At 38.3% G+C, this 20,241-nt stretch overlaps 7 protein-coding genes across 7 annotated transcripts; 3 read left to right on the forward strand and 4 right to left on the reverse strand.

Moving 5' to 3' along the window:
- Positions 1-37: 37 nt before the first annotated feature.
- Positions 38-2,774, forward strand: LOC111468131 (pentatricopeptide repeat-containing protein At3g26782, mitochondrial-like). The gene is made up of 2 exons (XM_023113231.1): positions 38-2,336; positions 2,755-2,774. The coding sequence occupies exon 1, from the start codon at positions 128-130 to the stop codon at positions 2,288-2,290; it is 2,163 nt and encodes a 720-aa protein (XP_022968999.1). The 5' UTR covers positions 38-127; the 3' UTR covers positions 2,291-2,336; positions 2,755-2,774.
- A 657-nt stretch (positions 2,775-3,431) lies between these two features.
- On the forward strand, positions 3,432-4,013 carry LOC111468063 (vegetative cell wall protein gp1-like). The gene has a single exon (XM_023113113.1). The coding sequence runs from the start codon at positions 3,432-3,434 to the stop codon at positions 4,011-4,013; it is 582 nt and encodes a 193-aa protein (XP_022968881.1).
- Positions 4,014-5,547: 1,534 nt separating this feature from the next.
- LOC111468294 (cysteine-rich repeat secretory protein 38-like) lies at positions 5,548-6,477 on the reverse strand. The gene has a single exon (XM_023113465.1). It carries the CDS (start codon positions 6,437-6,439, stop codon positions 5,690-5,692), a length of 750 nt encoding a protein of 249 aa, XP_022969233.1. The 5' UTR covers positions 6,440-6,477; the 3' UTR covers positions 5,548-5,689.
- A 5,123-nt stretch (positions 6,478-11,600) lies between these two features.
- LOC111468295 (cysteine-rich repeat secretory protein 38-like) lies at positions 11,601-12,480 on the reverse strand. The gene has a single exon (XM_023113467.1). It carries the CDS (start codon positions 12,458-12,460, stop codon positions 11,711-11,713), a length of 750 nt encoding a protein of 249 aa, XP_022969235.1. The 5' UTR covers positions 12,461-12,480; the 3' UTR covers positions 11,601-11,710.
- Positions 12,481-13,513: 1,033 nt separating this feature from the next.
- LOC111468290 (cysteine-rich repeat secretory protein 38-like) lies at positions 13,514-14,470 on the reverse strand. The gene has a single exon (XM_023113456.1). The coding sequence runs from the start codon at positions 14,433-14,435 to the stop codon at positions 13,671-13,673; it is 765 nt and encodes a 254-aa protein (XP_022969224.1). The 5' UTR covers positions 14,436-14,470; the 3' UTR covers positions 13,514-13,670.
- Positions 14,471-15,628: 1,158 nt separating this feature from the next.
- LOC111468179 lies at positions 15,629-18,490 on the reverse strand. The gene is made up of 4 exons (XM_023113301.1): positions 17,622-18,490; positions 16,901-17,431; positions 16,576-16,802; positions 15,629-15,927 (listed from the first exon to the last, which is right to left on the reverse strand). The coding sequence occupies exons 1-3, from the start codon at positions 18,438-18,440 to the stop codon at positions 16,692-16,694; spliced, it is 1,461 nt and encodes a 486-aa protein (XP_022969069.1). The 5' UTR covers positions 18,441-18,490; the 3' UTR covers positions 15,629-15,927; positions 16,576-16,691.
- Positions 18,491-19,874: 1,384 nt separating this feature from the next.
- Positions 19,875-20,210, forward strand: LOC111468064 (B-box domain protein 30). The gene has a single exon (XM_023113114.1). The coding sequence runs from the start codon at positions 19,875-19,877 to the stop codon at positions 20,208-20,210; it is 336 nt and encodes a 111-aa protein (XP_022968882.1).
- Positions 20,211-20,241: the final 31 nt, after the last annotated feature.

Raw genomic sequence — 20,241 nt, forward strand, 5'->3', positions numbered from 1 at the left:
AGAACAACCTAATAGATTCTAAATTATCTGGCTCAATATGTAGATGGAGATGATCGATAGTTGTGACTAGAATTTTAGTGTTCAACCAGGTTTTGTGAATGGTAACCTATAATTCTAGTTTCTTCCCATGATTGCCATTGCCACAGCTACTCTTAAACCATTCATACTTCATAACGCAAACATTTGCAAGAAATCTCTTCATACAAATACTATAACCAATTCCAAGTCCGCTCTGAGAATCCCACTTACTTCTCTACAATGTGGAGCCATTTTGCAATCACTCACCAACACCAAATCAATTGCACAAGGCCGGAAACTCCATGCCTGTATGCTCACATGTGGAAATCTTCAAAACAATACCTATCTCAGCTCCAAACTTGCTGCATTTTATGCCGCTTGTGGTCGCATGATAGAAGCCCAAGTGATATTCGATGGGGTTGCTTTGAAAAATTCCTTCCTATGGAATTTTATGATTAGAGGTTATGCTTCTGGTGGTATTATTGCTTACAAGGCCCTTGCTATGTATCGTAAAATGCTAAGATTAGGAATTGTTGACAATTTTACTTTCCCTTTTGTTCTAAAAGCGTGTGGTGATCTGGGTCTTAGTGAAATGGGAAGGGAAATTCATACTCAGGTGGAGGTTTGTGGGTGGGATTCAGATATTTATGTGAACAATTCTCTTCTAGCAATGTACCTGAAGTTTGGGAATCTGGATGTTGCAAGGAAGGTGTTTGATAAAATGCCCGACAGGGATACAACTTCTTGGAATACTCTGATTTCGGGTTACGTGAGGAACAACAATGCAATGGAAGCTTTAATGATTTTTTATCTAATGGGAAAGGCTGGGTTGAAAGCAGATGGGACTACTTTGCTTGCACTCCTCTCTGCTTGTGTTGATTTGGCTGCCATTAAGCAGGGGAAGGAGATCCATTGTTATGCTATACGCAATAATTATGTTTCTTCGAATGAGTTCCTGATGAACTCACTGATTGATATGTACTCAAATTGCAGCTCTGTTGCTGTTGCTAGGCAATTATTCGAGGAGTTGAAAATTAAAGATACTGTATCATGGAATTCTATAATTTCATGCTATCAACGAAGTGGAGATGCTTTTGAAAGTTTAAGACTTTTCTGTCGAATGCTAATCGAAGAAACAGCAGCTCCGGATGAGATAACTCTCGTGGCTGTCCTAGGTGCTTGTGAAAAGATTACAGCCCTGCAATTTGGGAAGTCAGTCCATTCATATTTGACCAAGATGGGGATTTTCTTCAATTCTTATTTAGGCACTGCCATTATAGACATGTATGCTAAGTGTGGAGAATTATCTTGCTCTCACCACATCTTTTGTGAGATGACTCAGAAGAATATGGTTGCTTGGAGTGCTATGATTGTAGCTTATGGAATTCATGGGAGGGGAAAAGAGGCTATATCCATTTTCAATGAAATGACAGCAAATGGCATTAGTCCAGATGAGGGTGTTCTAACTTCTGTTCTATCAGCATGTAGCCATTCAGGCTTGGTTGATGAGGGCAAAAAGATTTTCAATGAAATGACCATTAAGTATGATATCAAACCGGGACCTGCTCATTACTTATGTATGGTAGATCTTCTTGGCAGAGCAGGGCTACTGAATGAAGCATACGAACTGGTAAAGCGTATGGAAGTCAAACCATCCGCTGATATATGGGCTGCACTCCTTTCTGCTTGTAGGCTTCATCGAAACGTTGTGTTGGCAGAGATTTCAGCTCAAAATATTTTCAGAACGAATCCAACAAGGGTTAGTAGCTACATCTGTCTTTCCAATATTTATGCTGCTATGAAACAATGGACTGCTGTGGAAAAAGTGAGAACTACAATGAGGAATTATGGATTGAAGAAACCAGCGGGGTACAGCTTAATTGAGCTTGATAGCCAGGTTCATATGTTCTTTGTTGGAGACAAGTCACACCAACAAACAAAAGATATATATGCTAAACTGAAGGATATAAGTTGGCGTCTCAAGGAGAAAGGGCACAAGCCCGATACTAGTTCAATTTTATATGATGTCAATGAAGAGCAAAAGGAGAAGATGCTTTGGGATCATAGTGAGCGATTGGCTATTGCTTTTGCTCTTCTAAATACCCCTCCAGGGACTAAAATCAGGATAACTAAGAATCTTCGAGTATGTGCAGATTGCCACACGGTAACGAAATTAATATCGAAACTCATGGATCGAGAAATCGTTATGCGTGATAACCACAGGTTTCACCATTTTATTGATGGCATTTGTTCTTGTGGGGATTTTTGGTAATTACTGTGTGACTTTGTTTCATGTCAAATTTATTCAATAACAAGAGGTATGCTATTTCTTATGTGGCAACTGTTTAGCAATCATCTATAGTTAGCAATTAAATATGTATCATGTGGGTAGCCATAGGTTTTCATCATTTTATAGGTTTCACCAATTGGAGTATCAGTTTCTTTATACCATGAGAATGACCCTCTTTGTTTATTCCTTTTGGTATAGCCTTCAAAAAAATTTGATTATAGGCTGCATTGCGAAACCTTGGTAGTGCATTCTCTCCTGCTACATTGTCACCTTACTCAAACTCAACCATTCCTAGAATTTGTGATCTAAGTTCTTAATCTGTTTTATAGTTTACCTGCTGAACTAGTTCCTCGGTCCACTTTTGGCTAATAATTCCTTGATTGATAAAAGATGAGGAAGACGATGTGTAAGTTTATGCTTGATTGGTTGTCCTGTTGCTGAGACAGGTTTTTACGGATAGTGGCAGCTTGGAAGAATCCATGTTTATTTACAAACAGTCAAAATCTGTGATGCAGAGTTCAGCTAACTGAGAGCCACATTTATGAGGTTAACCCCTATCTCAAAGAGGAATGACTTGGCAGACATGCTTGGTTGGCTCGATTCTTGATGTCTTTTCAACAGGTATGTAATAACAAAACAAAACCTCTTTTTATTTTTTAACCGAATTTTCCATATATCATTAGTGCCCCACTTCCACCTCTTGGGTCTGCCTGCTTAACTTTTATTGCTCACCGCCATTGCTCACCAATCCTCTGAGATAGAAATTTGGCTTTTGGGTCTGCCTGCTTAACTTTTATTAATTACATTAAAACTATCCATCTCTTAGATCCATGTACGGACTGTAAAAAAGTAAAAATCTTACCTGTCATTCACTTACCAAAGGTTAAAAGTGAAAAGGAACGGTGACGGTTTCATTGGTCTTCACGTGGAACCGATGCCCTTTCAAGCTACAACTCTGTGAGTAGCCCAGTCCACTCCACTCCCTTACTCCCTATCTCTCTCATTTTGCTCATCTTCTTCACCCGCCATGAGAAAAAGACGAAAAAGAATCAAACCCCAAATCTTTTTCTTGTGAAGCTGTGTATTTTTTGGAATCTGAAATTGGAACTCTGGATAATCGAAAATGTGTTATGTTGGCAAAGCTACTAAGATCTTCATCTTCATTGTTACCGTTTTGGTGGTTCTTGGTCTAGTTCTTGGCTTTGGATTTATGCGTCATGGCCTCCAAAAATCCCACAAGTGCTCCGGCAACTCCTGTTTTTCCCCTCCGGTTGTCTTTCCCAATCCCAATTCCGCCACTCCCGGCGGCGCCGCCCCCATCTCGGCCTCCAATCAACCGCAGAACCCACCAAACCCACCAGATTCCAATCCCAACCCACCACCTCAAAATCCGATTCCGGCTTTTCCACCTCCATCTGAAGCTACTCCGGCTTTTCCACCTCCATCTGACGCTACTCCGGCTTCTCCGCCTCCGCCTGACGTTATTCCGACTACCCCACCTTCGCCTGACGTTATTCCGACTTCCCCACCTCCGCCTGATACCATCCCGAATCCCTTACCGCCGCTGCCGGCATCTCAATCTCCACCTCCTCCAGAAACCGAAGCGTCGCCACCATTAACTCCACCCAGTACGACGCCGGTGAGTCCAGGTCCAATGCATGTTCAGCTGCGATCGTCGATTCGTAAGACCAATAAGAAGTTCTGAGGTCGATTTATTCATTGATTAAGCTCATTACTTTCAAAAAAAAAAAAATTGCCTTGAATTCTTAGATAGATTTGTAGAGAATGAGGATGAAATGTGAGTTGTATTAGATTCGAGTGATGGGTCGATCCAATCTTCAGGTGTTGCCTGCTTGTTTATGACGGATTTTCAGTTCCATTTTACTGAATTTTCACAGAAAAAGCAGAGGAATCAGCCGTGATTCCTTTTCTTTTTCGCTTCTTTTGTAGTGTATCAGTTTCACAGTTCCTTCTTTGACCATTGTCGTCTACAGTGTCTACACTACTCCCAATGACATTATCAGTCCGAATTTCGCTAATCCTCATAAAAGCCACTTCTTTTCAGCTAAAAAACCTAAAATGTCGGAAATGGGTCGAACGGATACTCGGGTTTTGAAGTGGGTCTGTATAATTGTTGATGTTTTGTTTGTATAATTGTTGATGAAAATTTTCTTTTAGAATATCTGAACTGAGCCATTTTCAGACAAATTTGGTGTCTCCGAGGAAAACGAAGCTTTCTTTTTAGCTTCTTTACGCAAAGTACAGATTTTAGCAGAGTCCCATGTTCATTTCTGCAGAATTTTCGCAGCAACATCCTCGCATGCCTTCAAGACGGTTTCTTTTTTTTCTTTTTTTTTTCTTCTTTTAAAGATAATGTCTTTTAAGGGTCGGATTGAATCCTATGGATAAAAGCAACTGATCTTCCATCAAGCGGCTGAGGCCTTTGTGTTTAACTGCGAAACTTTGTCTTAAACCGGTGGTTGTAGGGTGACCACAAAAAAGTTTTGAAGGCTATTGACCCTTGCATTTAGGGTAGATACCCTATAAGCTAAAGGACAAGGGTTAAATTTGGAGGGCACGTTGCGTGGTACTCTGCCAACTGTAAACATTATAATAAGGTTTGGAATTTCTATACTGTTGCGGTGTTATAATTCATGTCATGCACGAGGATCGGTGTCCGGTCACCGAAATCCGGTCGGCTTCTGCGGCGGAGGGCGGCGAGTTTCTTGATTAGTCTGGACATTTGAGTGATGAGAAGACGGTCATGTGGGAATTGGGGAAAATTAAATCTAAAATGATCTTTGCCCCTTCCTAGCCTTAGTCTTAAGGACCACTTTAGGTCAATTACAATGCAAGCGTTTAATTTGACAGAGCTTATGTTCAAAGAGAACAATATCCTACTATTGTTGAGATCCGTGATTCATAACTTAGTATCAAAATCATGCCCTTAACTTAGTCATGTCAATCGAATTCTCTAAGTGTCGAACAAATAGTATACTTTGTTCGAAAACTCTAGAGAAGGAGTTGAGTCTCGATTAAGGGGAGGCTATTCGAGAGCTCCATAGGCTTCAATGGAAGCTCTATAATGTACTTTGTTTAAGACGAGGATTGTTGGGAGAAGTCTCATGTTGACTAATTTAAAGCCACGATTCATAACATGAGTTTCATGATTGAGTATATTTGAATATGTTATTTGACACAAAATTATGTAATTTTACGTGAAACGTAAACTATACTTATAAGTTAACCCAATACTTTGATTAATATTTGATAAAATTATCAACTCACCCCTTATGTTTGATATCTTGAGCCATACATAAACATGTAGAATACGGAGTCATTGACGAAAACATAGCTCAGAAATTACAAGTTCTTTCAGTTTTAGGCAGTAAAGAAGGGGTAAGTTTCATATCTAAAGTTGCAGCTCCCACCGACCACTCTTCCACCAACTTTAGCTCCATTAGCACAGCAATAAGGCAGTTCAGCAATGGCATCATCAAGGCACTTCTTGCAATCCGCACTCCACAGATCTCTGGTACACTGAACCAACCCATACACCTTCTTGGAGCTCCCAATCTCCAACTCTCCAATCGCATACAAATTCCTCGACGTTTTAACCTTTTCAGACAACCCACTAAGCAAGTTCTTAACTTGTTCCCCAAACGACGTCGGATCCTCCGCGTCTCTGACATTCCTCAAGTAGAATCTAAACCCCCCATTTTGATTCTTCCCAAAGAATTTGGCATTGGAGTATTTCAAGAGGCATGAATCATACCATATGGCCGCCCCTTTCTTATAAGGACATCGCTGTTGGATGTCTTGCCCGGCCGTCGCAACACAGTTCTTGCAATCGGCGGGCGAGGCGTCCCCCCGACATAGAGCCAAGCCATTGACTTGGTTTGTTAAATCTTTGCCTCCAGTTGAGCTGAGGCCGAAGCCAGAGGGTGGTGCACTATTGGTCAATCTATCGAGAGCTTGTTTTAAGTTAGAAGCATAGAGACTATTCATTGTGTAGTTGTCGGAGCTTGAACATGTATGGTAGAGATATCCGCCATTGGTTGTGGTTATGGTATTGCCTATGGCGGCGAGAAAGAGGAGGAGAATAGGAAGAAATGGCTTTGATCCGCTCATGCTTTGAAATGGATGATTGTTATGTTTTGAGAGTTGATATAAATAGTGTGAATGTTTGATTAATCCACCACACCTAAATGGTGTGAAAGTTATCTTATTTATAATCAAATGAATTACAAGGATATGGAAATAGTAATAAATGGAAATAACAATAAATGGAAACATACCTAGATAATAAGGCAAATATCTAATATTTGCCTTATAATAAAATATAAAATATAATATATATGGTAAACTATAATTTATTACTAAATATCCTTAACACCCCACCGCAAGCTAAGCGTCGGATTTAAACGAACGTGAAGCTTGAATCTGAAAAATTCAAAGAGGTTGAGAAACACTTTTCATGAAGATGCTAACAACCCGGTTCTTGGCCATACAAAATTGCAGAGGGATCGCCGCTCAGCGGCGATGCTGCCTTGGCTTCGGCGAGATATGTCTAACCCATGAAGAGGGATTGTCGCTTAGCGACGATGCTGCCTTGGCTCTGGTGAGAATATTTCTAACCCCAAGAAGTAGAAGGGGAAACCTAGAGCAAGGGACAAAGACAATGTTGAAGCCGGAAGAGTCGCCACATTGGGCGAAGGAGCCAATTTTGGCGAGAAGGGCAGTCGGAAGAGTCGCCTCATCGGGCGAAGAAGCCAATTTTGGCAGGAAGGGCGGCGACAACTTGGTTGGCGAATAGGCCAGTGCGGCACCCAGATTCCGAAGGTAAATCTCTGCAAAAGGTTGATAGGTTTAGGTTAGGGTTTATGTGAAGGATGAAGGTTGATTGGGAAGAAAATGAGAGAGACTATATTGGCCAAGGGGAAAATCGATTGGGTTGGAAAAGGTGAGGTTGTATGTACAGAGTATGACGAAAGGTGATTTGGAGGTCAATAGGGTGGAGCCGAAGAGTAATCAATCGGCTCCGACTACGGCAGCCATGAAGACTGCCCCTGCGGCGTCAAAACCAGCAGGGGTGGTGGAGAAGAAGATTAGAGGATTCAAAAGCCATTGAAAAGAAAGGATCGGGGTTGTTAAACCGAGAGGGCTCTGATACCATGTGAATGTTTGATTAATCCACCACACCTAAATGGTGTGAAAGTTATCTTATTTATAATCAAATGAATTACAAGGATATGGAAATAGTAATAAATGGAAATAACAATAAATGGAAAGATACCTATGATAATAAGGCAAATATTAGATATTTGCCTTATAATAAAATATCAAATATAATATATATGGTAAACTATAATTTATTACTAAATATCCTTAACACCCCACCGCAAGCTAAGCGTCGGATTTAAACGAACGTGAAGCTTGAATCTGAAAAATTCAAAGAGGTTGAGAAACACTTTTCATGAAGATGCTAACAACCCGGTTCTTGGCCATCAAAAATTGCAGAGGGATCGCCGCTCAGCGGCGATGCTGCCTTGGCTTCGGCGAGATATGTCTAACCCATGAAGAGGGATTGTCGCTTAGCGACGATGCTGCCTTGGCTCTGGTGAGAATATTTCTAACCCCAAGAAGTAGAAGGGGAAACCTAGAGCAAGGGACAAAGACAATGTTGAAGCCGGAAGAGTCGCCACATTGGGCGAAGGAGCCAATTTTGGCGAGAAGGGCAGTCGGAAGAGTCGCCTCATCGGGCGAAGAAGCCAATTTTGGCAGGAAGGGCGGCGGCAACTTGGTTGGCGAATAGGCCAGTGCGGCACCCAGATTCCGAAGGTAAATCTCTGCAAAAGGTTGATAGGTTTAGGTTAGGGTTTATGTGAAGGATGAAGGTTGATTGGGAAGAAAATGAGAGAGACTATATTGGCCAAGGGGAAAACCGATTGGGTTGGAAAAGGTGAGGTTGTATGTACAGAGTATGACGAAAGGTGATTTGGAGGTCAATAGGGTGGAGCCGAAGAGTAATCAATCGGCTCCGACTACGGCAGCCATGAAGACTGCCCCTGCGGCGTCAAAACCAGCAGGGGTGGTGGAGAAGAAGATTAGAGGATTCAAAAGCCATTGAAAAGAAAGGATCGGGGTTGTTAAACCGAGAGGGCTCTGATACCATGTGAATGTTTGATTAATCCACCACACCTAAATGGTGTGAAAGTTATCTTATTTATAATCAAATGAATTACAAGGATATGGAAATAGTAATAAATGGAAATAACAATAAATGGAAAGATACCTATGATAATAAGGCAAATATTAGATATTTGCCTTATAATAAAATATCAAATATAATATATATGGTAAACTATAATTTATTACTAAATATCCTTAACACCCCACCGCAAGCTAAGCGTCGGATTTAAACGAACGTGAAGCTTGAATCTGAAAAATTCAAAGAGGTTGAGAAACACTTTTCATGAAGATGCTAACAACCCGGTTCTTGGCCATCAAAAATTGCAGAGGGATCGCCGCTCAGCGGCGATGCTGCCTTGGCTTCGGCGAGATATGTCTAACCCATGAAGAGGGATTGTCGCTTAGCGACGATGCTGCCTTGGCTCTGGTGAGAATATTTCTAACCCCAAGAAGTAGAAGGGGAAACCTAGAGCAAGGGACAAAGACAATGTTGAAGCCGGAAGAGTCGCCACATTGGGCGAAGGAGCCAATTTTGGCGAGAAGGGCAGTCGGAAGAGTCGCCTCATCGGGCGAAGAAGCCAATTTTGGCAGGAAGGGCGGCGACAACTTGGTTGGCGAATAGGCCAGTGCGGCACCCAGATTCCGAAGGTAACTCTCTGCAAAAGGTTGATAGGTTTAGGTTAGGGTTTATGTGAAGATGAAGGTTGATTGGGAAGAAAATGAGAGAGACTATATTGGCCAAGGGGAAAATCGATTGGGTTGGAAAATGTGAGGTTGTATGTACAGAGTATGACAAAAGGTGATTTGGAGGTCAATAGGGTGGAGCCGAAGAGTAATCAATCGGCTCCGACTACGGCAGCCATGAAGACTGCCCCTGCGGCGTCAAAACCAGCAGGGGTGGTGGAGAAGAAGATTAGAGGATTCAAAAGCCATTGAAAAGAAAGGATCGGGGTTGTTAAACCGAGAGGGCTCTGATACCATGTGAATGTTTGATTAATCCACCACACCTAAATGGTGTGAAAGTTATCTTATTTATAATCAAATGAATTACAAGGATATGGAAATAGTAATAAATGGAAATAACAATAAATGGAAACATACCTAGATAATAAGGCAAATATCTAATATTTGCCTTATAATAAAATATAAAATATAATATATATGGTAAACTATAATTTATTACTAAATATCCTTAACACCTTATAATAAAATATAAAATATAATATATATGGTAAACTATAATTTATTACTAAATATCCTTAACAAATAGAAGGGGGAGTTGTCAATAGGAGATATTAAAAAATAATTATAGGTTTGGATTATATTATAGGCTTAGCAATAAATTGAAAAAGTGTTACTACCTTTTTAAAAGAATTAGATTTTAAAACGATGTATATTCCATGTTAATCTAAAATGACTTAAATAAATTGTGAGATTTCACGTCGAATGGAGAGGGGAACAAAACAAACGTGTGAAAGCCTCTTTCTAGTAGATGTATTTTAAATCCGTGAGACTGATAATGATACGTAACAGTGAGTTTTGGCTATTACAAGACAATATTCAAGCTATTATAATGATACGTAACGTGAGATTTCACGTCGAATGGAGAGGGGAACAAAACAAACGTGTGAAAGCCTCTTTCTAGTAGATGTATTTTAAAACCGTAAGACTAATAATGATAAGTAACAATGGGTTTAGGCTATTACAAATGATATAAAAGCCCGTCATTAAACGGTACAAGACAATATTCAGGCTATTACAAATTGATCAAAGTAGGGCTAGACCCTTTTCATAGTAGACACGTTTAAAATCTGGAAGAGAAGCGAACTGTCAAAATCTCAAATCCACAAGATTCGTTCCCAAATTTACCATATCTCCATAAAACTCTTAATTCTTCCCAATATCATGTGTACTATATATATATATATAAATATTGGTCCACTAATTTAAGAATGTAGCGTAATTATATATGAGTAGCCATTATGGATAAGCCCCACTTTGATTGCACTCACGTATATGTATATGATTAAGGAGAATATGGTATATTAAATAAATATATGTATATGGATTAATGGATGATACACTAAATTAAATTAATTAATATAATAATTTTGAGTGGATTTAGTATGGTGTGCACTATATTTACGTATATGACTTTTTCACTGAATTTATTAAAGATGGATATGCAGCACAATGAATATTAGATTATAAGTGGATGGAGAAATTTAATGGAGAGTTAGATGATTTGCACTTTCATTAATGAATATAATTTTAGTACAATTGGATATTAATTAGTGATTAATGCAAACCCACTTTTCTTATTACTCGAATCATTTTCCTCAAACTTCTAATTATTACTTACCCCATATTATCACGTTGTAATATTGTTAATAAAGATTTTTTTTTTCCTAACTTCAATCTCAAAGTTGGTTCTTCAAATTTTTACTTATGTTTTTACTAGAACGTTGGTTCGAACCCGTCTCTATTTTATATGCAATCACTAATTTTATGTATGGGTAACAATTTAAGCCCACGATAACAGATATTGTATTTTTTGGACTTTCTGCTGAACGTTTCTTGGCTCAAGGTTATCCAAGCTCATGCCTAGCATACATTGTCCTCTTTCGGCTTTCCCTTTAAGGGCTTCCTTCGCTCAAGGTTTTAAAATGCGTTTGTTAGAAAGAGGTTTTCACACCCTCATAAGTATCCTGTACTTAAGGTTTTAAAACACTTAGGTAAATTTTTCCAAACCCTTATAAGGTAGCCTAGCATCTTCGCTAGCACACTATCCGAAACCTGGCTATGATACCATCTATGACATCTCAAGCCCACGCAAATATTGTCTTTTTGAAGCTTTCTCTTCGAGGGATTCCCCTCAAATATTTAAAACATGTCTATTAGAGAGAGGTTTTCACACTCTTATAAAGTATGCTTCGTTTCCCAATCCAACCAATGTGGAATCTCATCGTTTGTATCCTCAACATCATCACTCACAACGACTAAGATCATCTTCAAATCCGATAAAATCAATTCGATCGCATCAATTGAGTGAGACTCTTACAAATACGATTTACACCCACAATCAAATTTTGTCTTAATATACTATAAATCTTATAGTTCTCGATCGAAAATATTGCATATCATACTATCATATATAGAATATAGAGCGATACATTATCTTTAACATCAAGTTTGTAATGAACTCTAAACTTATTTTTGGGCATCAACAATTGGGTAAAGTTCATATCTAAAATTACAGCTCCCACCAACCACTCTTCCACCAATTTTAGCATCACAACAACTTGGAAGCTCACCAATGGCAATCTCAAGGCACTTCTTACAACCACCACTCGGTAGGTCTCTGGTGCATTGAACCAATCCATACAACTTCTCCGATGCTTTTATCTCCACATCGCCAATCACATACAAATTCCTCGTAGCTTCAACTTTTTCAGATAAACTAGTCAACAATCTCTTGACTTGTTCATTAAACGCCGCCGGATCATCGCTTTCTTCTAGATTCCACATATAGAACTTGTTCCTATTATCTATCTTCCCAAAGAATTTAGTGTTAGAATATTTCAACACACAAAAATCATACCATATGGCAGCTCCTTTTCCATAAGGGCATCGTTCTCGAATCTCTTGGCTCGCCGTGGCGACGCAATTCTTACAATCGGCGGATGAGACGTCGCCACGGCATAGAGCCAACCCGTTGACTTGGTTTTGTAAATTGTCTTTGCCAACCGAGCTGAGGCCGAAGCCGGAGGGAGGGGCATTGGAGGCTAATTGATCCAAGGCTTGGTTTAAGTTAGAAGCATAGGGGGTGTGGGCTGTGTAATTGTCGAAGCTTGAGCATATATGGAACAGAAATGCACTGTCAGTGACGATGTCATCGCCAAAGGCTAAAGGAAGAACGAGAAAGAGGCCGAGAAAGATGGTTGGTGTTGATTGCTTCATGGTTTGAGAGGTTTGGGCTATTATCCATTATATATATACATAAATATTTATTTTCTTTTTAATATAAAAACAAAAATTGGATTACCCCAGTCCAAAGTGAAAGTAGTGAAAGATTCATTATTTGGTCAGCTAAATATATAAATATATAAAATAATAAAACTATTTGGTCAACGAAGGTTGTATTTGGTCAAAAATGGTGTCGAAATTGTTGACTTTGATTAGTCATAATTTTGATGAATAATGTAGGGTGTAAATTCTTTTATATCCTACCGGTGAGCAAATTGTTTCGAGATTTAAGCAATTAACACTCTTTTAAGAATAATTTAGATATATCTATTTGACGTCATCTGAATCTTCTAAAAAAAAATGCTACTTTTTGTCTCTGTCACTGCAATATTTAATATTTATATTTAATTAAAATGTTAGAACTTTTAATTCTGTCATCAAGTAATAATTAATTTAATTTTCGAAAATAAAACATAACTTTTATTTATTTATTTTATTATTATTATTATTATTATTATTTGCTACTTCATGTTCTGATTCCAGTCAATCTAAGAGAACGTGAAGTCAACCTTCTAGAAGGAAATTGAAATTATCACTACCCATTAATCTTTATAATGATTAAAAAAATTGTTAGAAGATGGAAGTTTATGCGTAATGATTTAATATTTTTCTTGGTTTTACTTTTAAAGTTTGCAAAAGATCTCATAATAGGAATATATACCAACGATATTCTTCTTAATTAGCTAATTTGAAACTTCAACATTTTCTCAACAAAGAACAACTTCTTGAATGGAATCCCAGTAATGCTTATCTAAAGTCTGTTGCTCGTAGCTGCATGTCCATACAATGTCGAACTCATTATTTTTTTTTTTCTTATTGTATTTTTTGTTTGCATGATCATTAAGCAAAGTCATGTCTAAGATTGTTAGATATGAATCACCTCAAACTGTATTATATAAGGAACAAGTAGGTATTGTAATCTCTCTTGTCCACATGTATGGAAGTGATAGAATAGAGAGATTTCAAAATCCACGTACCCATCATAGAGAAATTAATCCACTTGATAACTCTATTTTATTAGGATCGTGACTTAAACGCATTCCAACGAATCCACGTAGAGATAGAGAAACATGTGAGCTTAAATCATTAGTTTTTATTCCATATATTAAATATATACTTATTTTGCTTATGAGATCTTTAAAATTTATTTCTGGGCATCAACGATGGGGTAAATTTCATATCTGAAGTTGCAGCTCCCACCAATCACTCTTCCACCAATCTTAGCATCACAGCAATTGGGAAGCTCAGCAACAGCGTCACTAAGGCACTTCTTGCAAGCGGCGCCAGACAGGTCTCTTGTGCATTGGACCAATCCATACAACTTGTTCGAAGGCCCTTCAATCCCCTGTTCTCCAATCACATACAACTTGGGCGTGGCTTCCACTTTTTCAACCAAACCACTTAGCAAGTTCTTGACTTGTTCATTAAACGTTGCTGGGTTTTCTGCTTTTTGAACATTCCACATGTATAGCCTTACCCCATTATCAATTTTCCCAAAGAATTTGGTGTTGGAGTATTTCAGCAGACAAAAATCATACCATATGGATGCGCCCTTGCTATTTGGGCATTGTTGTTGAATCTCGTTACTTGCCGTGTCGATGCAGTTCTTGCAATCAGCGGGCGAGACGTCACCGCGGCATAGAGCCAACGCGTTGACTTGGCTCTGTATGTCGTCGCCGACGGAGCTGAGGCCGAAGCCGGAAGGAGGGGCGTTTGAGGCCAACTGATAGAAGGCTTGTTTCAAGTTGGAAGCATAAGGGGTATTGGCTGTGTAATTTTGGAGGCTGGAACATGTATGGAAGAGAAATGCACTGTCAGTGACAGCGTTTGAATCGGCAAATGCTTGTGGGGAGAGGAGAAAGAGGCATAGGAGGAGATTAATGGAAATGCTTGATCTTGAATGCCTCATTGTTTGAAAAGGAAGGAAAATGCAGAGTGGTTTGGCTTGGTATTTGTGTCCTAAATTATCCACTATTTATAGAGTTTTTTAACCTCAAAAGTCATTTTAATATAATTCTTCTAATATATATATATATATAGCTGAAATTGTTGACTTTAGGAATTAATTGGGTGTGTTAGAATGAGATTGAACAATTATAGGGCATACTTTTCTACTATCATTTTCGTATATTCATTTTTATTCTAAACTATCAATTTTATTGAATATTATAAATATCTTTTAACAAAGTTATCGTGTTTAATGAACCAACATAAGTAATAAAATTGATAAAATTTTAGAAAAAATGAGGTTAAGATTTTTCTATATTAATGATATAAACTTATATAAAAATCTTCTTGACACATGTTCTCCTCTCTCCATCTAGAACAAGGTTCACTGTTTTAGATTGGTGGAGAGTGGGAGAGGAGGAAGAACGAAGAGACAAAAAGAGAATAGTGCAAACCACGACAATAAAGCTTAGAGAGAAAGTGGAGTCAAACATTCTAGAAAAAAATTGAAAAAAATTAAGAATTAACATTTCATCTCGATACTAACATATCGCTGTAAGAACATTATTAAATTCATCTTATTTCTCTTATTTCTAAGACTCGAACCTATTACATACTTTGTACCACTTATAAATTATAAATACGGGTCTATCAATGATAAAATCCATTAAGCTCAAAAAACATGATATCATATATTGAAAAAAGATGAGCGACTTATTCTAATAGTTATATAATTTCAAATGCGATTGATTTAATCAACTTTAATCAACTCAGATGGATTGATTTTACAACTTTAATTAATCCCAATCCGACTATTTCTTACTTTTCAAGCAAAGGATATGGTGGAAATATGGATCTGTTGATCTATTTTGAACTCATCCAAAATGAGAAATTTTTATATTTATAAACATTGTTCTTAATTGAGGAACAAGTAATCAAAATCTCAAGTTGTATTATGTTGATTAGTCTCATAATGTAGTGGGTTTAATGTTGGTATGCCTAATTCAAGGTATATATGCACAAGCAGCCCCATTAATTCATAAAATTCATGCACTCTTTTTTATCTAAATCATTTTATTATATAGTTTATTCTAATGAATTTCTCGATGAACGGCAGTTTCTAAAAAGACAAAATACAGAAAAAAGAGAGAAGAAAAAGAAAAAGATAAGAATCTCTTCTAGCATAAGTTATGTTGATGTGCTTTAGCGTTGAAAATGGCGCATTATTATACATTCTTATTGATGGTTAAAAAAGAGCTAACCAGGAGAAATATTTACATGGCTAACCAAAAAACAACTTCATCCAAAACATCAGCCGACCTGTTAAACAGAAAATGAAAACTTGTACCTCAGAAGATGACCAACCTCTGCTGCCAATTCAAAAAAACCAGAAGAAACTCCAAACTGTGTTCTTTTTACGTATATCTCCCCCCTCCTATTACTTTCTCCCTTGCCTGGGATTACAAGACACAGAATCTGTTAGAAGACACACAAAACCACCCAAGCTTTTCAGGAAAATATATTGAAAATTAAGTTCAAGTATACAATGTCAAACACATTTCGACTACGAGTCAAACGAGGTCAAATGGAGCAGAGGAGTAACTGTCTCCCTTTCTTAAGATTACAGATTCATCATACAAAACTCCTATCTAGTTTTGCTAGGCAGTGCATTAAATGAATTCAAGGAATAGAATGACTAAATCCTTGAGAGTTCAAACAAATAGAGAATTGAACATAAAGATTTCCTAGCTTGTTTTGTCAGGCAGTGTCATTAGGTGAAATGAAGGAATAGAATGGATAAATAAATACTTAAGAGTTCAAACAAATAGTCAGCTTCATTCAGCACGAAAATCTGAGATTTTGTATTGTATAAATAAAAGTTCAGAAGAAAGTAATTTCCAACATCTGCAGAGAAATTCATAACAATAGACATATTTACACACATCCCACAAGAACACACCTCAAAAGAGCATTCACGCTCCAAACGTTAAAAAAAACGAGGGTCAAATTAGCACATCAATGCGTAGAAGTTCTTGTTCCTGAAATTAATTCCATTACCGATAAGTTTCAATCAACACATAGTAACAAAAACGCAAAATTACCTTAAATTAAGAAGGCAGGGCTGCACAACAAAGTTCACATGGCTTTAACCCGCTGAAGAAACCATTGGTGAAATTTTATATAACTCTGTCCTTCCCAAACAAACTAACAAAAATTGTTAGGAATACATAGATATTAATTCCTCAACTCCACATTGTCTGACTTCAAGAAGCATCGATTCCTTGGAAGAAGAAATGACATCACAACATTGTCTACGTGGGGCCTTCATCTGAAACAGGGGAAATTAAATTAAACCATAAGGGCAATTATGAAGATTGCTATTATAGACATGATTAAAACCAAACCAGTTAAAGACGGTTAGAAAACCTCTTCCACATCAAGTTCCAACTTCTGGGAGAAAACACGAATCTGTTTTAGGTTCTTCATTGCACCAGACGCTGGACAATCAGTGACTATCTTCCTAGTATAGTTAGTCAAGGCATTATTTTTACTAGATCTTAAATTCTGCATATAGAAGATATTTCTTTTACAAGGATCTTTAGGGTAGCCTCTCATATTAAACATGTATCGATTTGCATCAACGGTAGCAGCCCTCCTCCATGGCATAAAAGTTCTTTGCAGTGAAAGTAGGTCGGGGAGAAGCTGATTGCCTTCGAAGACCTGAATAGCAAAACCCCACGATACGGAAATAGTCAATGAATGAGAACGATCATAGCACACAATTTGCTGGAAAATCCTGCCAGGATCCACATTCACTGCTTCAAAGAGATGGTGCACGGCCTGAGTGTTATTCATGTTTGGGAATATCGGATCCGTGGCATCCAAATGATGTAGTGAAACTATCGGTGACAATGCATGTGCAGATAGCAATCCAAACAGATTTCCCCGCATATCGACCTAAGGGAAATATGCAAAGCAAATAAGCAATAAATTGGCAGCCAACCTAATTGTGTTGTAGATCATTTGTCCCAATTCCAGTAAAGCTGCCTAAAGAATGAAATTTCACCAAATGATACATATTTTGGTAAAATGAGGTCATTTGAGAAATTTCACCAAACGAATGCGATAAAATACTCAAATATCTTACCTGATGAAATCCAGGTTCGTGAGTTAAGCCAACTCCAAGCTCCACCAAGCAGGACCATATTCTAGCATCACTTCCATACAAATGCCCGTATCTGGTCAAGCACGAGTCCAAAACCCCAGCCAAAACCCTAGCCAGCGAATGGCTGACCGCAAAGCCTCCGCCACCAAACGCCATATCGAACGAGTTTTTCAAATTCTGTCCATAACTCTCCGAATTGCTCCCAATATAATACCAACGCTCATGGTCATATTTCCCCAACGTCTTGACCAGATTATCCACAAAGAACAAAGTATCGTCATCCCCAAACACATACCACCGCACATCCGGCTCATTCAGTTCAACAATTTCCTTAACCACTCGCGCCACTCTGACCGCCGATCGGAGACCTCCACGGAAGGTGTACGGAAACCTAGAGGTGTTGTTCGAAACAATCACCGGCGGAACGTAAGGATCGGCAAAGGCGAAATCAGGCGCAATGCGATCAACGAAAGCGAAAGCACGCGTAGAATTACGCCGGTACCAGAGACGAACATAGGGCTTGCGGCGAGACCAGGACAGAGAAGAAGTAGCGATGGCAAAGAGAATGTGGCGGCGTGTGGTAGGAGAGAGAGTAGAACGAGAGCATAAGAGCGACGGCGCGTGGGGCGAGGAGTTGAAGAAGAGAGTGTAGATGATGAAGGCGGCGGAGAGGAGGAGGAGGACGGTTTTGGCGGTGGATAGACTCGGGGTCTTGAGGAGTCTGAGGGGCATTCTGGGAAAGAGAGAAGTGAGTCTATGGCGAAAAGCAGCGGTTTGCTTGTACTTCTTTTTCTGCAACATTTGAAACTGAAAATGATATTAAAGAACGTCGAGAAGTTTCCAGAAAAGGTAACTAATGACACTGAAACGAATCTCTTTCCCCGCTACGGTTCTTGCTTATATATCGACGGTGGAGGCCCACTACAATTTTGGGCCTAATGGGCTCACTGTGACTTTATGGGCCGAGCTGAAGCATACATTTATCATCTTTTCCTAATGGGCCTATTGGGCTCACTGGCTTTATGGGCCTCTTGGGCTCATCGCCACTTTTTGGGCCGGCTGAACCATACATTTATCATTTTCCTTATGGGCCTACTGGGCTCACAGTAACTTTATGGCCTATTGGGCTCACTGGGACTTTTTGGGCCAGGCTGAATCGTACATTTATCATTTTCCTTTATATTTCACTTTTTTTTTTTTTTTTCAGTTTTATTCGCATTTCTATTCAAAACAATTTTATAGTGATGATTGAGATAAGACAGGCGTATGATTTAAACATGAATAGGACAGCGTGTTTGCCACGTGTACATACACGTGGCAATATTCATGAGTCTTACTTGAAGGCAACAAAATAAAGACACAGGGCCCGCTTTATAATAGTAACACATTTGAATACGAACACGTCACAAGCGTGTCACGTGAAACTACCATAAAAAAACATTTATATTATAAAAAAAAATCATCCTAAATTCTAGAGCTTTTAATTCCACTCACTCAATCTGATTGTGTCACAAAGGCCGCACCTTTCATTTTTAGCCATACAAATTTTGGGACACTATCCACCGTCCAAAAGAAATTTTTAAATATTGTCTTATTGATTTATTTATTTATTTATTTATTTATTTCAATTCTAAAAGATAATAATCTTTTGTCGTTTTTTTAAAAATAGCAATCTTCTAAACTTTTCAAACTTTTTTAAAAAGAAATTTAGCTAAGACAATATGAAAATTAGAATACAGAAATTGGGAGAAATAAACATAAAATTATTATCGAAAGAACCGTAATTTTTTTTTTTTTTAATTTTAAAAACTTTCGTTTATGTCGTTGAATTTTTTTTATTAGTTATGCCAACACAATACTTATATGACAAATTGACCTAAAAACTAATGGGTGGATTTAAAAAGGAAATAAGAGTAGAAAAAAACAAAATTAATTAATTAATTAAAAATTTTGAATAATAGTTTTGGAAAAGAAAACAATAACAAAAAAAACTCAATTATTACATTAGAAACTTGAAATTTATGATTCATCTAAATAATAAAACCCGCGTGATTGATTCCAATCATGAATCTTTCTTTTTCTTCTTTTCCTTTTCTAAAATCTTCTATTTATATGTAACTCGCTGCACTCAATCGAATTAGCTTCCAAGAAAGAACAAAGAAAGGAGGACAAATGTGCAAAGGAGTAGGACATGAAGAAACCCAAGCCACCGTCCAGCGGCGGCGGACTACCGAGATGGCGAGGGCGAAGGGCGGTGGAGGCGATCCAGAACCGTGCGAGCTCTGCGGTTCGAGGGCGTCGCTGTATTGCCAAGCGGACGAGGCGTATCTGTGCCAAAAGTGCGACAAAATGGTTCACAGCGCAAATTTCTTGGCGCTGCGACACGTACGGTGCCTGCTGTGCAACACGTGCCAGAGGCAGACGCGGAGGTATCTGTTGGGAGCGTCGATGGAGGTTGTGCTTCCGAGTATTGTGAGCAGTTCATCGATGGACAGGAATTTCCAAAATGATTCAGATGGTTATGATCAAAATTCCTCCCAACTTCTGAAAACTCTTTGTCTCTTTCTCTAATCTCTTCTTCATTTCTTTAGTTTAGGACTTT

Source organism: Cucurbita maxima, unplaced genomic scaffold (genome assembly GCF_002738345.1).
Source record: "Cucurbita maxima cultivar Rimu unplaced genomic scaffold, Cmax_1.0 Cma_Scf00036, whole genome shotgun sequence".
NCBI lineage: Eukaryota > Viridiplantae > Streptophyta > Magnoliopsida > Cucurbitales > Cucurbitaceae > Cucurbita > Cucurbita maxima.